General features: G+C 40.6%; 1 protein-coding gene across 1 annotated transcript in view; it reads left to right on the top strand.

Moving 5' to 3' along the window:
- Nucleotides 1-15,981, top strand: part of CTNNBL1 (catenin beta like 1) — a 167,468-nt gene that overhangs the window by 41,969 nt on the left and 109,518 nt on the right. The window contains exons 3-4 of the mRNA XM_011219614.3: nt 2,127-2,233; nt 11,653-11,792. Of these exons, the coding sequence (XP_011217916.1) occupies nt 2,127-2,233; nt 11,653-11,792 (247 nt within the window). The remainder of the gene's footprint in view (nt 1-2,126; nt 2,234-11,652; nt 11,793-15,981) is intronic.

Here is a 15,981-nt window from a genome sequence, read left to right as displayed (position 1 = left end):
AGTCCAGGAGTTATTTTCTCGCTGCCACCAAAGTCCCATTTGATGAAACACAAGTGATGTTTGCCCCTGTAAAGTCACGTGGACTTGTAAAATATTATTGTCCTTTTTGTGCTACATCACCAGCATTCATCTTTCTGAAATCTCCCTTTGGTTTCTGACGTTGAGCTATTGGAGATACTGCTGCAGTCGATGACTAAGACTGATAATTCAGTTTTCCCCCAGCGTTGGAGGGAAATTAAAGGAGGGAAGGCCAAACCCTGGAGAGGCTAAGATTTCGGGGATCCTGTGAGAGCTGTATTAACACTATTACGTTTTTTTCCTATAGGGTGGGCAAGATGTTAGCTGAGAGAAAGAAAAGAAGTGGAGATTGAAGTTACTTGAAAGTGATTTAACCCTTCCTAAAAATTTAGATTACTTAGTGAAATCCTTGTAGTCCATTGGGTACATTGTGCCTGTTGCTAGTAGTAACAATAAAGGTTTATATTAGTGTAGTGTCCTGTAATTTGTAAAACAGTTTTATGCACCTCATCTCTTTAGGTCATCTTCACCCCCCCTTTCTCCCTGCCTGCCTGCCTTCAGCACATCTTCCCTTGTCGCATGCTGTGTGCCAGGCACAGTGATGGACACTGGAGAGTCAGCAGTGACCAAGTAGACATGGGCCACCAAAAGGGTTATTTATCCTGGTTTGGGGTTGGAGAGATTGTCTGAGCTAGATCCTGCCAGACCTTTATATGGGTCATGTGGAGGATTTAGAATTTTATTCTGAATGCCAGGTGGATGAATTCAAGAAAGACTTGTGAGGTAGAGTCAGTTGGACTTGGTGAGGGTTTAAGGATTATATTCAGCAAAGTAACATCGCCACGTGGCTGGCTAGTAAGTAGTGAAGCTCGACTCTGGGTCCTGACTGAGCCAGGGCACCGAGTTCGGTTTGTGAAGTTTCTCTTTAAGCTACAGATACTGGGCATGGGGTGGGAGTCCAACAGAGGCCCTCAAGGGCCAGGAGTCATTGATAAAATTTAAGAAATCTGTCATGCCCAAAATGAATTTATAGATAACTCCTACTTAAAACCCAATATATGTTGGCTAACTGAACATAAAAAGACAAAACAAAGCAAAAAAAAAAAAAACAAACCAATATATAAATATTGAAATTTAATAAAATAATAGCTAACACTTTTGAGTACTTACACAATTATGAGATGCTTCAGTGCTTTCCAAAAGAATCTGTTTCTGGTTCTCTTAATAGCCGTCTTTGTATTGCTTTTAGATGTGAGTTGTGGTCAATGGTCACAAAAACTGTGAAACTAGGAGTTGGGTGTCAGACAGGCAGAGTGCACTGCAGCACGTGACTTTAACCTTTTAAAGAAACTGAGGAGAAAACATTCCTGAAATTTTAGTGTAGCTTTTTTTGGGGAAGATTTTATTTACCTGTGTAGTTATTATTCCAGTGTTTGAAATAAGAAAACTGTCTGGTCTACTAGTTTTTTATGCCTCCCCTGACTGAGGTTCCTAAATTCTCGATGCTTTGTCGGGCCTGTCTGATTTCCTTCTTGGCAGCTAGTAAGGACCTGAAACAGTAATGTGTAAGAAACGCAGAGCAGTGACTATTGCTAATTAACAAGCATTCTTATGGTATAGGCTGTACAAAAATAGGCCATGAGTTGGATTTGGCCTGTGGACTGGAGTTTGCTGACCCCTGGTGTGGGGAAAAGATTGAGGTCCACTGTCACTGACTCAGGGTTTGACCTTTAACAAGTTCTTTTAAACCTGAGTGTTATCTTACCTGTACAACAAGGAGAAGGTGGGTAAATATTAAATAATACTATCTAATATTGTTGCTTATTCCATGCCATACAGTATGCTCAAGAAATATTTGTTGAATGAGCTAGTCTTTAAAACCTTAAACTGAGCTTCCTGAACTAGTTGTGAGACAGTAATACGGATGTACCATGTGATCTAGACCCTTAACCTTCTTTCCAGTGGGGGAGATGAAGTATGCACTGTGTATTTAACCCAGAAAGGTGAGTGGCAGAATGGCATGTAAGAGCCATGGAAAAGAAGTAGTGATGGGTGAATAAGAAATCCCTTTGGACTGAAATTGTTGCTATTTGTTCCCTTTATACCAGGAGGAACCACTAGATGAGAGCTCAGTGAAGAAAATGATCCTTACGTTTGAAAAAAGATCATACAAAAACCAAGAGTTGCGGATCAAGTTTCCAGACAATCCAGAGAAGTAAGGCTCTGTTTTGTTGAAACCCTCTTTCCTCTTACATGTTATGGTTGTTGTTTTTGTTTTGTTTTTCATTTGTTTTGCCTATTTTGGTTTTTGTGATTTGTGTCAGGAGTCCCAGGACAACCCACGTATTTGGGAAATCCCTGGAAAGACTCATAGGGCTCAGAGTCAGTGGTACCCAAGGGCACACAACAGGGTCCGCAAGAGGTTAAGACAGATCAGGCAGACTCTGGAGAAATTCATGTATAGGCTCCCTGTCTTTTTTCTGCCTGGGTTACACGCATACATGCTCCTTTCTCCCAACAGTGGAGTATATCAACATATGTGTAGTGTTTCTGTGCAGGGAAGCCCATTTGAGTGGGACTTAGGAGTCCAGGATATTTATTGAGGACAAGTTATGTAGGCCTTCTCTGTCAGCAATGACTATCCAAATTCCATACTCCCAGAAGGAAAGCAGAAGTTAAGTGCCCCAGGTGGGCAAAACACCCTTATCACTTAGGGAACCTTTCAAAAGCCAAGTTCCCAGGTACCAGCCTAGGACTAGACTCTTCTAAAGATCAGGTCTACTATGTTAACTCTTTTCTGCATTGTTCTTCTCAAGGTGCAAAGAAAACTGAGGATGCCTGTCATTAGTGATATCTTTACTGCTGAGAAAATGTCAAAGGCTTTGCAGTTAGACAGATACGGGTGTGACTCCCACATGACCTTGAATAAGTTGCTTCTCCTTCCTTAGCCTCCGGTGTCTCATCTGTATAAAGAAGTACTGCCTCCTTCACAGGGTGGTTGTGAAGATTGAGTGAGAATGGTGGCAGGTGTTTTGCTCAGTGCCTGGCACACAGGAAGTGCTCACGAAGTGACGGTCACGTGATTATTACCGCACCCGCGCCTCCGTGTACTGTGAGGTGCTGGCATGAGGAATCTGGTATCTTTCAGTCCCATCTTAACAAGTGCTAACGTGGAAAGATCACCCATTATGTGACCAAAAAAAATCAAGGTGTGGAATATGTACAGTATGATTTAGGTAGGAAAAAAAAATGAATTCTAACTAAAGGAATTTTCGTATTTATACAGATTTTAATGTTCTAAATCTCTTCCCTCCTTGTCTTTCTGCCTCTCAGGACATACACTTTTAATGAATCTTAATAGGCCCAAGGCCCCTAGGCAATTAAGAGTTGAATAATACGGTCTTTGTACTCCAGTTTATAGGTTACTAGGGAGATGGACTATAAATGCAGGGTAGAAGGAAATATACTTTAAAAGAGATACAAGCAGAGTGCTGTGGGAGCATAGGGAAAGAAACCATGAATGCCAAGTTAGGGGCTATGGAGGGCTTCACAGAAGAGGTGGTATTTGAGCTGGGCCTTGAAGAATGATTTTTATTTTAATAGGCAGAAAAGAACATGGAAAGGCCTGCCAGGCAGTGTGATTAGCATGAACAAAGGCACAGGGGTATCAGAGCACACAGAGTCCTCATGGTAACCTAGTGAGGCTGATGGGATTCAGCACGTCCTCTCTGTGCTGTAGATGAGGTATAGAGAGAGGAGAACCTCATTACTGGACCCAGGCCACAACCCTTTTTGACAGGAGGAATAGCTCGATCAGATCTCAGCCTTCACAACACCAGAGTCCTGTCAGTTTTGTGCTGACCTCTACCAGACAGTAGCACTTGTCATACTGTACTGTGTCTGTGGATGTGTGTGTTTGATTATACAAGTAATACATGAACAGACTGTCATTGTAAAAAATACCAACAGTGCATAAGTAAAGTAAAAAATGTAAGTTCTCCTTCACTGCACAGACCTCCTTTTCCATTCCTCTATCCAGAGATGGTCTCTGTGAGTATTCTTTTAGAGTGTTTTCTGTACATGTATTTTCATATGTAATTTTCCCCCCACCTCAATCATACTGTATGTATTCTGAACTTTGATGGTTTTACTTACCTAACAGGAGATCTTTCCATGCATGTTTACCTTACGTTTTGTGACGGCTGTGGGGTATTTCATAGTGTGGAGGTACCTCAACTTATTTACTATTTTTCTTTGGATGGGTATTTGGTTATTTTAAATATTGACTTTTGTGAACAGTGCTGCAGTGAACCTCCATGTACGTGTGTCTTAGTGCACGTTATTTCTGTGGGATAGATACCTAAGTGTTGAATTCTCCAATTGAAGGGGATGTATTTTAAACTTTGATAGCTCCTGCCAGATTCCACACCCTGGCCTTTTATTCTCCCACCAGCAGGTCTCTTTCCCTAAATTCTTGCCCACGATGAATGTGATCAGTCTGTAACGCCTTTGTCATTTGTTCTGTTGTTCTTTCTTTCCTCAGTGGTCTGCCTGCATTATACTCCGTGTGCCTCTCAGGAGGTAGACTGTGTCTTGTTTGTCTCTGTTTGTAGTACCTAGCACAGTACCTGCCATACTGTAGGTGCTCAGTAAACATGAGAGATCTTACATAGTTGAGGTCATCCTTATTACATTCCCATTGCTTGGAACCTGAGGATACGTTATGAGGAAGCTGTGCTGTGGGTTGATAACACTAGAAATTTAAGAACCACAGTACTTTTTGGAATGCCAGTATTGCCTTTGTCCCCTTCTTGGTATACTTCTGTCAGTGTAGAACAGTGAATTTCTGTGGGTTATATTCACCGTCTATGTCTTAGGTATCACAGATGCTCCAGTGTTACAGTTCATAAAGTGGTTTTTAAGAAAATGTTATTTTATTTAAAAAACAACAGCAACAACAGTGTTTTCCATCCAAATTTATACACTATTTTAGTTTTTAAGTCACAACGTTCGAAAATTGAAATTATGCATAAAGAACATCTTTTTTTTTTCATATCCAAAAGCTGTTAGGAAACTACATTGTGTTTTAACCTTGAGTTCTTGAATTCTTACTGGTGCAGTGTCTTTTATAATTCTCTAGACCAGCGAGGTGCAATTAAGATGAAAATTGCTAGAGCATATTTGAATGAAACTTTCCGGTTGAGATCAGAAACGTTCAAATTTATTTTCCCATATATGCAATTGTCATTTTGATTGCATACCCAAAAATGCCTCTCTTCATTTGGCTGCATTTCAGATTCAATTGACAATTCTCCTTATGCGGCGTCTACTTTGCACTGTGTGATCATTCTCCCAAGCATCACACTGAGTAGAGTGTGCTCCTTCTCTCCTTCTCTTCATTTTTGTAGGGGTGGAATCACTTAGTTCAGTGGTTCTCAAACTTTTAGTCTCAGGACCCCTTTGCACTCTTAAATTATTGAGTACCTCAAAGTCCTTATCTTAGGAAATTTTAGAATATATAAGCACACATTTCACTAGCTCTTAGGGCAATCATAGCACCACGTTGTTGTGCATTCCTCTGGAAAATTCCACTGTGCACTCCTGAGAGAATCAGAGTGAAAAAGGCAAATAATGTTTTAGATTTACTATAAAAATAGTTTTGATCATATAGACTCCTGAAGGACCTCCTACCTCACCCTGGGGTCCCAGGACCACACTTTGAGAATTGCTGATTCATTTGGGTGGAAGAAACCTCATGCTTCCTATGCATTAATAGCTGGTTTTATGATTGCAGGAGGACTTGTTGGTTTCTGTTGCTTTTCTGGTATTTTCTTACTTCACTGGTCTTTGCTAATATTCACTCTTGTGGTTGAAGGAGAACATCCTGCTGGTCTGAAGCAAATGTACATGGGCAGACAAGCAGAATATTCTCTGTCATACCAGATGGAATTGATGACCCTGCCTCAGCCTGGGTTACTGTTTTAATATGTTGCTCTGTTGCTTTCCCATTGACCTCTAACTTGATCCTTTCTTCCAGCTGTGCATCAGCTGTTGTTAAAGGTATGCCTAATCCCTAGACATTCAGTCCTCTACAAGTATTGTAGTGTGTGCTTTAAATGAGTAGGCTTATTCTTGTTCAGCAAAAAGAGAAGAAAATTTTCTTTGTTATAGCAGAGCAGACTTAAGGGTACCTAGATTTATTGAGCATTTGATGTGTGCCACCTGTTGTTAGGCACATTATAGTTATTATCTCCTTTAATCCTCACTATAATTCAGCTAGAAAGTTTAAGGAAGCTGAAGTTTAGAGATAGGTTAGTTAATATTTTCCATCTGCCTTGTCCAGACTGGGGCCCTATGCTCTGTTCCAATAATAGTTCTCTTGGGCAACGCTGGACATCCTTACAATTAATTGCATTGAATAGATTGTTTAGATTTGTGCCTCAATAAAAGCTCCTTGAGGACAGCAGCTGGGATTGTTTTGTTATTTGTTACTTCCTCAGTACCTAGCATGGTGACTGGCACCTAGTATGTGCTCCATGAATGCTTGTTGACACACTGGTCTTGGTTACACAGCCTCTAAATGTCGTGGCTGGGGGTGTGACCCAGGTCAGTCTTTTTCCCAAGTCCAGGCATTTTCCTACTCTAGCTCATTATTTATGTAACACTGGACCCCAGTGGTATTTTGTGATGTTTCTCTGCTCACAGTTGACTTTTTGCTTGTTTTGTTGGTTTTGTTTTGATAATTTTTTGACTTTCTAAACTTAAAAACATTGGGTTAAAACTGCATTGTTGGAAGAAGAACTTCCAAGTTGGAAGGGACTGAAAGGTGCAGTCCATTCTCCCTTCTCCTTCTTGATTTTTTTTTTCATGTCACCCTTCATTAATTACCCCCAGTGACAAGGATCCTAACTTTACAAAGAAACCTGTTTCATCTTTGGCAACTCTGACTCACAAGATTTCAACTCGGAATGAAGGGTGGTAATCAGAAGGGGGAATGAAGCATGAGAGACTATGGACTCTGAGAAACAAACTGAGGGCTTCAAGAGGGGAGGGGGGTGGGGGAATGGGATGGACTGGTGATGGGTAGTGAGGAGGGCACGTGTTGCATGGTGCACTGGGTGTTATACGCAACTATTGAAGCATCGAGCTTTACATCGGAAAAAAGAAAAAAAGAAAAAGAATCTCAGCACATTCTCTTATGAGAGGATGTCTAGACTCCTTATAATCTCAGTTGCTTCCCTGAATTAGTTTCCATAGCCCTCCTAAATAAAGTATGGTTCCCGTAACAGATGTCATAGACCTTAAGGGTCATCTGATCTGCATGGTAACTCTTATATTATCTTCTTCTAAGCAGGCTAAAACCACAGCAGCTTTTGTGGCAGCTGCTTTCCTCTGCTCCTTCCTTTGGCAGATATCTGCTAAATTTCTGTGGTGGACCAGGGAGTGTACCCTGTGCTGGGTGTCCTGAGTGAAGGAGAAGTAGTCTCCATCCTGGCAGAGCTGTCTCATGGTCTGATTTGTATTGCAGTTACAATTGACTAAAACCATCGAGTCCCTTCTACACATGTGCTTTTACTAAACTGTATCTTTCTCACCCGTGCATTTGTACCTGACTTTATGGTTCAATGTCGTGCTCGGTGTGGATCCTAGGTAATTTTCCTCCTGTTAGATTTGGCCCATCATTATTGCTTGTCAGGAACTTATTGAATTAATTCTGTCAGCTGCTGTGTTCACTGTCTGTATAAGCTTTGTGTTATATGACATTTGTTAAGTTTGCCGTTTATATATCTTCACCCAAGTTGTTCATCAAAAACAGGCCTAAGGGGCGCTTGGCTGACTCAGAGGAGCATGCGACTCTTGATCTCGGGGTTGTGAGTTCAAGCCCCACATTGGGTATAGAGATTACTTAAAAATAAAATCTTTAAAAAACAAAAAACAGGCCTAAGGATGGAGCCCTGTGGGATACCACCAGAGGCTTCTCTCCAGGTTGACATTCATTCATTGATTATACCCCAAATCCCCAAACCTTTTCCTGGAACTCAGCATGACTTTGCTTGCTACTATTTAGTGCCCTTGCCAGTTCTTCCCAACGAATTGTAAAAGTCTTCTGTTAAGTTACTCCCTAGTACTCACGTAAGGCAAATAAGCTGTAGAGATTTGCTGAGCCTTTTAGGTTCAAAGATTATGCAGACCTACTGCCCCAATATCTGAATTCTACACCAGGCCTTCCAAGTCATGATTCTGATTTGGCTTCCATGCTTTAGGTGATAAGGAACCTAGGGATCTAGAAGGGTAATCTATTTGTAAGCATAGCAAAGGAGACTTAAAAACACTGGTATGGAGGAGAATCTTGAGAAAAATAATTTCAAAATTAGAATAATAATCAGGTGAGAATAGACAAGGAAGCATTGGAAAAGAAGAACAACAGAATGTTTTGTGGTAACAGAGGTAAAATATGCCATGATAATGTGGAAGTGTGGTCCTAGCTCAGGAATTTGCCAACAAATCCGTAAAATGGAGAGAAAAGCCCATAAAAAGATTAGAGTGCACATTAAAATTTAGTGTATGATAGAGGTGGTATTTCTTCAGATCTGTGGAAAAAGGATAGATTATGGTATTGGGACAATTGGCCTCACATTTGCAGGAAATAAGATTAGATCTTTGTCCTATATCATATGCTAAAGTATATCTCAGATTTACTTACTCCTAAACATTTAAATATGTATAAACATAGAGGTAGTGTATCATAAAATATATTTGATCTTAGCATAGGAAAAAACCTTACTCAGGGTACATGTAAAATAGAGTTCATAAAGGCAAAGATTTAACTACTTAGACTTTTAAAAACTTTTATGTTAAAAAGCACAATGTACAAATTAAAGGGCAAATATTTTTCGCTGGTTTATTTTTTTTTGACATATGGCAGAGATTAATTTCCTTAATATATGGAGTGCTTATAAATCAATAAATAAGATGAGCACCCTGATATAAAAATGGTTAAAGGAGAAACACAAATAACTAGTAAACATTAACAGAATTTTAACTTAATATCAGAAATGCAAAATAAAAAATAAGTTATATTTCTCATCTCAAATTGGAGGAGATTTTAAATAGACGATACTGGTTTTGAGGAGGGTGGAGGGGAAATAGGCACTTCATACACTGCTGGTACCTTTCTGGCAGGCTCTAGCAAAGTCTGTTAAGTTATGCATCCTTTCTGACTGGGTACCTTCCTGGGAATTTATCCTAACACAATACTTATGAATACATACTTCTTAGTGTCATTTGTTGTAAGGAAAAAGATTGGAAACCATCTGAATGTCTGACAAAGGGGGATTGGTAAAATAAATTATGATAGATCCACACAAGGAAATACCATGTAGCTTTTAAAAATATATTATTTAGAATAGAAATTTCAGATGGACTTAATCTCCTGCACCCATTCTGGGATTGATTGGTGGTTTTTCTTGGAAGACTGTGTTGAAAAGGATTCTGAAGCCATGTCTCGGCTCAGCAGGGAAGGGTGCTGGGTTCAGTGAGGGATTGCTGTGGGAGGAGGAGTGAGAGCAGCGTCTGATACTGGCTTTTCCAGTTGTAGAAGAATGCTTAATGATAAATTGTTCAGCCTATGTTAACAACAATGGCAAAAATTGAATACAGAACTGTATACTATGTAGGCTACTTTTTTTTTTTTGGTGGGGGAGGCTATGAGTTGAAAAAACCTACTTAAACCTACCAGAATATTATCAGTGGTTATTTCTGGTCACTGAGATAATGGATTATTTTTCTGTTTATTTTTTGAAAGCGTGTCTTTTCCCAGTTTTCTATAAAAAGTAGTATTTTATAATTAGAAAAAAAATATATAAATGTTATGATTAAAAATAGTAATGGGGAAAAACGATGGTAAGGATATTGTCTGAAATATAGGCATGTTTTAAAGAACTATAATCTCCAGATTTTGTTCCTTGCAGGATCCAGATTTCTGGAGAGGTGATGTTTGCCCAGCCCCTCAGCATCTGAATGAGGCATATATAACTTTAAGAGTCCATGCTTATGTTCCCTTTCTTTTTTTTAAATTAAATCACCCTGATATAAATTAAATTGAGACCATTTGATTAAGCAGGTATCTGTGGATATATAGAGACAAAAGATATAATTTCTGTCTTTAAGAAGCTTACATTCTAGAAGGGAGGATAGACATAATAACAGTAGTGGCAGGAGAAGAAAAAATGAGGGCAAACGTATAGTGCTTTTATAGGCCAGGCATTTTTCTTAAGTGCTTTATATGTGTTTATTCATTTACTCTTTACAGTAGCCCTGTGAGATAGGTAACTTTATGATCTTACTTACAAATGAGAAACTGAGGCATAGAGAAGTGAAGTAAGTGGCTAAGTCAAGTTCAAACCCAGATCATCTGACTCTAGAGTCTGTTAAACCACTGCTGGGGGCCTGGATGGCTCAGTTGGTTAAAGCGTCTGACTCTTGGTCTCAGCTCAGGTCTTTTTTTTTTTTTTTTAAGTTTTATTTATTTATTTATTTATTTATTTATTTATTTATTTATTTATTTTCGAGAAAGAGAGAGCCAGCCTGTGTGTGAGCAGGGGGAGGGACAGGGGTAAGCGAGAGGGAAAGGATCTCAGGGAAACTCCATACTGAACGCAGAGCCTGACAAGGGGCTTGATCTCACAGCCCTGAGATCGTGACCTGAGCCAAAACCCAAGAGTCGGATGCTCAACCGGCTGAGCCATACAGGTGCCCCTCAACTCAGGGTCATGAGTTCAAGAGTTCAAGCATGGAGCCTACTTCAGAAACAACAACATTATCACTGCTTCCCTTCAGTTACTCTCAGTCAGGTATTGTTCAGTTGCTTTACATGGATTGACTCACTTCTTCCTCAGAGCAAACCTTCCTGTCTTGTTCCTCAAAGACTTAGTGATCATTTCTGAAAAGTCAAACACTGGGGGAGGGCTGGGATCGGTGAATGCAGAGCAGTTTTGTTCTTAGCGTCTGGGCATAGGTTTGGTGGAAGGTTCAGGTGTGGAAATGTGAGTGGAGTATCATGCCACGTAAGGTGTGGTGCTGATTACAGGGTGCCGGAGACTAGCTCTGCTTTACTTTGGGATCTGCCCCCTAAGCAGCTCACTGAAGGGAAAGGGTTTGGAGGAAGGCAGGGTATTTTTGGATGGCAGGAGAATCTCAGTATCTTCCTTTGGGTAAGAGGAATAATTGGCCCTTGGTCTGAAGTGGCAGGTAAGAGAAACCCTTTTTGGATTAGTAGGATAACTATGTCAGGGCAACAATGGTAATGGTAGCTAATCCACAGGACAGGACTGGTGGGCAGATCATTTAATGCTACAAAATGTTTCAGGAGCCTCTAAAAGGCAACTTGTGGCTGCAAGAGTAAGGGGAACCCTGTAATGAGATCTGAATCCAAGATTGATTTTTGTAATGAGGAAATCGATTTCTCAAGGAAATTGTGTGACAGTATGATGTTTGGATGAGTATACTTCCTGGTTGGTCTGTTGCAGACACTTTGACAGATTGTTTCTCTGTCTGGATTATGTTGCTGTTTGCTCCTCAGTGCTGACAGTACCCCCTTCCTTTCACTGATGCTGTCTTGTTTTCCCCTTCTAGGTTTATGGAATCTGAGCTGGACCTAAATGACATCATTCAGGAGATGCACGTGGTGGCCACCATGCCAGACTTGTACCACCTTCTGGTGGAGCTGAATGCTGTGCAGTCTCTTCTTGGGTTACTTGGACACGATAATACAGATATCCTTTCAGATCTGTCCTCAGTAAGAAGGCTGACAGGGTGAGGGAATACTGTTTACTCTCTTCTCCTGTCTGTCTCTGCTGATGTCTGCTGTCACGTCTGGTGTTCTGTTTTCTTTCTAAGTATCTCCCATCTTGAAACACATGCTGCTCTTTACACATTTGAAAATCTGTTTTTATCTATGAATAAATCTTGGGCAATCCTTAATTGTCCCATTTTCTCTTATTAGTGCTGGAATTCATTGTGATCTGTTCATACCTTAATAGCATTAATTTCTCAGGATCTTGATTTTCCAGGTCCATTATAGTGGCAAGGTCAGATAGGATTTGAATCTGTTGATCTAGACATCATTCTGCTACCAGACGGCCCAGTGGAGTGGAGACAAGAGGAGGCAGTGAACCGTAGTAAAAAGCACACTGGAATGTCCAGGAAGACAAGGATTTTAATTTCTTTTGTCCAGTGCTACATTCCCTATTACTTAAAAAAGGCTTGGTGCACAGAAACACGTAATATTTGTTGAATGAGCATTAGACCTAAACAGATGATCTAGCTTCGGCTCCCAGCTTCATTTCTTGTGTGAAATTTGATGCCCCTCCAGCCCTCAGTATTGTCATCTGCAGAAGTGGAGTTAATAACTTTTGCCTTTCGTTGTTATGGAGTATTAAAGGAGACCACGTGAGGGCTGAGCAGTTTCTGATACACAGTAGGTACTTAGTAGATGTGACTTTTAACTGAATCTGAACCGTAACTTCCAAAACCATTTTATACTTTGTCTTTGCTCTCAGATGTGCAGCAGCTTTCTGCAAACGATTTTTGATGTGCCCGTGGCCAAGGATGTGTTCATTAAAGCAAATTCTCTTCCAATAGTTGTTCTATTTGAATCCAGATTTCCAAAGGTAGGAGACAAATGTAGTTAGTCTGCCTGAGTGATATTCACGGGGAATCTGCTGCTGCTTCATGTTATTTTCATCTTCCTGGTAATCTTTCTCCTGAGAGCATGTCTGACTAGGTTCTTTCCTGCCTGATAATTCTCATAGAAATAAATCAGTGAATAATTTTAATGCAGGCTTCTTGAAGGGTGATCTTAAGCCATTTCTGAGACTTGTAAGGTTAGGTAGTATTAAGAATCACTCTGTCAGTCCCCAGGTTACTGAATATGTTCCTCAGGGTTTACTGCTGGGTTCTGGGTTTTATGAGAACCCTGGTCGATTAGCTTATTTCTGGATCAGCTTAGTATAGGGTCTCATGATTTCATGCAGAAGACATGCTTTGAATGCTTATTATGTACCAGGCACTGTACTAGACGCCGAGGAACTGTGGACTAGACTGGATATTCAAGCAGCATCAGTCGTTAACATATATTTGGGTATCTGCCATATGATCAGCCCTGTCCAAGGTACTGACTAGTCCTCGCGGAGTTAGTAAGGTAGAAAGAGTTTCTAGTTGTGACTTCACATTTTATTTTATTTTATTTTACTTTATTTTAAAGATTTTATTTATTTGACAGAGACACAGCGAGAGAGGGACTACAAGGGGAGTGGGAGAGGGAGAAGCAGGCTTCCCGCTGAGCAGGGAGCCCGATGTGGGGCTCGATCCCAGAACCCTGGGATCATGACCTGAGCCAAAGGCAGACGCTTAATGACTGAGCCATCCAGGTGCCCCTGTGACTTCACATTTTAATTCACCTACAGAACAGTAGGTTTTCAGAATCCAAACAGACCTGAGAGATGACTTAGCCTGGTGTGGTATTTATTTCTTTAGTGACCATTCGGAGGTCCAGATGTTGGACAGCTAACTGTTGAGGTTGAGGCCGGCCCTCTGGGCCCCCGCTTTCCAGTCCAGTGTTTTTTCGAGTGCATCTTGAGCCCTCTCCCTGTAGGATTTATTACATCCCTGACAGAGTTGCACAGTGTCCTCTGCTACCTTGTGTATTCATACAGGAATCACCAGGTTTGTTTCTGGAAACACAGCTCTCCTTTTTTCTGTTCCTGCTAACTCAAAGTAATAGTAGCAGCTTTCCGAAGATCCTGACGTTTTGCTGATTCACCAGCCTGGTTCCTGCTGGGGAGAAGACTGACACAAGAAGTGCTGTTCGACATCGGCATACTTGGGAAAGGCAAGGGCACAGATGTTCCAAGTTGTTAAGTTCTGGTCTTTAAAAAGGAAAAAAACAAGTCCCCCTATAATAACTTTGACAGACTGCCATTTCCCTCCTGTTTTCTGAGAGCTAAACTGCGTTTTGTTGGGTTTTTTTTCCCCCTCTAGTATGCCAACTTTCACCCTACTGCCCTAATGATATTTTTAAAAATCTGATTTTTAATTATGCCCTACATCAAATTTAAAGTGCCTTTGAAATTTTTTTAATTACCTAATTTTAATTAGCAGCAGCAATTAGAATAAATGTCATCCTCCTCAAAGTACAGTTTTTCTTGAAAGTGGTTTCAGGAAAGGGTAGGCCCTCTTGACTTGCATTTGACACATCTTCTACCATTTCGGGACGTTGATCTCCCAGTAGCAATGCACTCTGTTTCTTGTCTTATCTGTGATCTATAATGGAGATTTTTCTTTAGGAGACGCTTGTTAACAATTAACTGTTGTACAGTTGTAACTGCCTGAAACGCCTTACCATGAATAAACAATTTCATGGCAGTCATGACTCAAATTTTTTATCTTTTTTAACTCTTCATTTATCAACCAAGACCATATGTGGCTGGTTGTGCTCCCAGCCGGCCCAGGTCATCTTTGCTTTGTCCTTCTCTGAGAAAACATAAACTATATGGATTTTAATTGGATCAGAGGCTGGTTTGTTGTAACCTTAAGAGGCAGAGGATGCGAGAAAACAGCTTGTGCCTCGTCCTTTCAACCATGAGAAGCAGCTTCAGAGTTTATGCTGGCGCTCTGCGTCACTGCTGCTCGTGAGGGCCTGTCAGCGCTTCTGTGCCTCATCTCCCCCCTTGAGAGGCTGGAGCCCAGCCATCGCTTGGCTGCAGAGTGGAATTCTGGTCTGTGAAGAGCACCTCTGGGGGTGAGGGGCAAAGAGGGAGGGGCATACCCCTCACACATTATTGAAGAGCCACTCTGAATGTGCTAGAAGGGAACACAAGGTAGGATCCCACAGCTGCTGCCTTTTAGAAATGCCACTTTTTAAAACCATTTTTCCTTTGAAGTCATTTAAATATGTTTAGAGCACTTTCTTTGTGAACCTTTTGGAGTGTTTCTGCAGAAACATAAGATTAAAGGTACATTTAAAGATACTTCCTCAAGGTACTGCTAAACAAACAGTTTTTGTGGCCCAGTTTAAGCCATATTTACTCATTTTGCCTAAAGGAACAAGGAGGAATAAAACAAGGGGAAGATAAAACCCCAGATGGTGGCTCATCACCCCTTTTACCACCAACAAAAAAATAAATCACCACAGCACCAAATCCATAAGCATCCTATTTTTGTATGTCATTAGCTGTGTCCTCAATTTGAGCGACAAGTCAGTGGAATCCTTTCTAAGGTCCTTGTGGTAGATCCCGTCATTTATGGGCTTCCTTCTTTTTGTGGTAAGCCCTGTTGGGTCCTTTTGGGGAAAAAGAAGTAATAACTCTAGTCAAGCAAAAACACTTACTTACTTACAAGTTACTTACTATGTGTGGTAAGTGCCCTTGGAGTATTACGCTCACGAAATGCCATTGGAGTTCTGAGGTGTGAGTCATTTCTGGCTTGGGGGTGATTGGGGAATTGGGCATTGGAGATGGGTAGGCTTTTGACAGATGTGGAGATCAGAGTGTGTTTCAAGTTTATTTTCATGGTCTGTACCTTGGAAATTGCTATTCCTTACATGCTAGAAGCTGACGTGTTCATGTAGTCACTACAGCCTAACCAGGATATCAGGCTCAGGACTTCACTTAAAAAACAAAACAAAAACCCCAAAACATCAAGACTTCTGCTCTATTCTTAAAAAAAAAAAATATATATATATATGTGTGTGTGTGTGTGTGTGTATATATATATGTATATGTATATATATCTCATAAACTCAATTTGTTCAAAGTCTGCTTTGTCTCCACCTGTTTGTGACTCAGAAAAATGAGGTCTCATTGTAATGGTAACCTAAGGCATTATTACAGTGGGTTGCATACTAATAGGCAGGAAGGGAGAAATTTGTTAGTTACTGAGGAGATCATTGGTGCTGATGGGACA

Source organism: Ailuropoda melanoleuca, chromosome 13, assembly GCF_002007445.2.
Source record: "Ailuropoda melanoleuca isolate Jingjing chromosome 13, ASM200744v2, whole genome shotgun sequence".
NCBI lineage: Eukaryota > Metazoa > Chordata > Mammalia > Carnivora > Ursidae > Ailuropoda > Ailuropoda melanoleuca.
The sequence above is the reverse complement of the archived record's forward strand: the minus strand, read 5'-3'. Positions and strand labels throughout refer to the sequence as shown.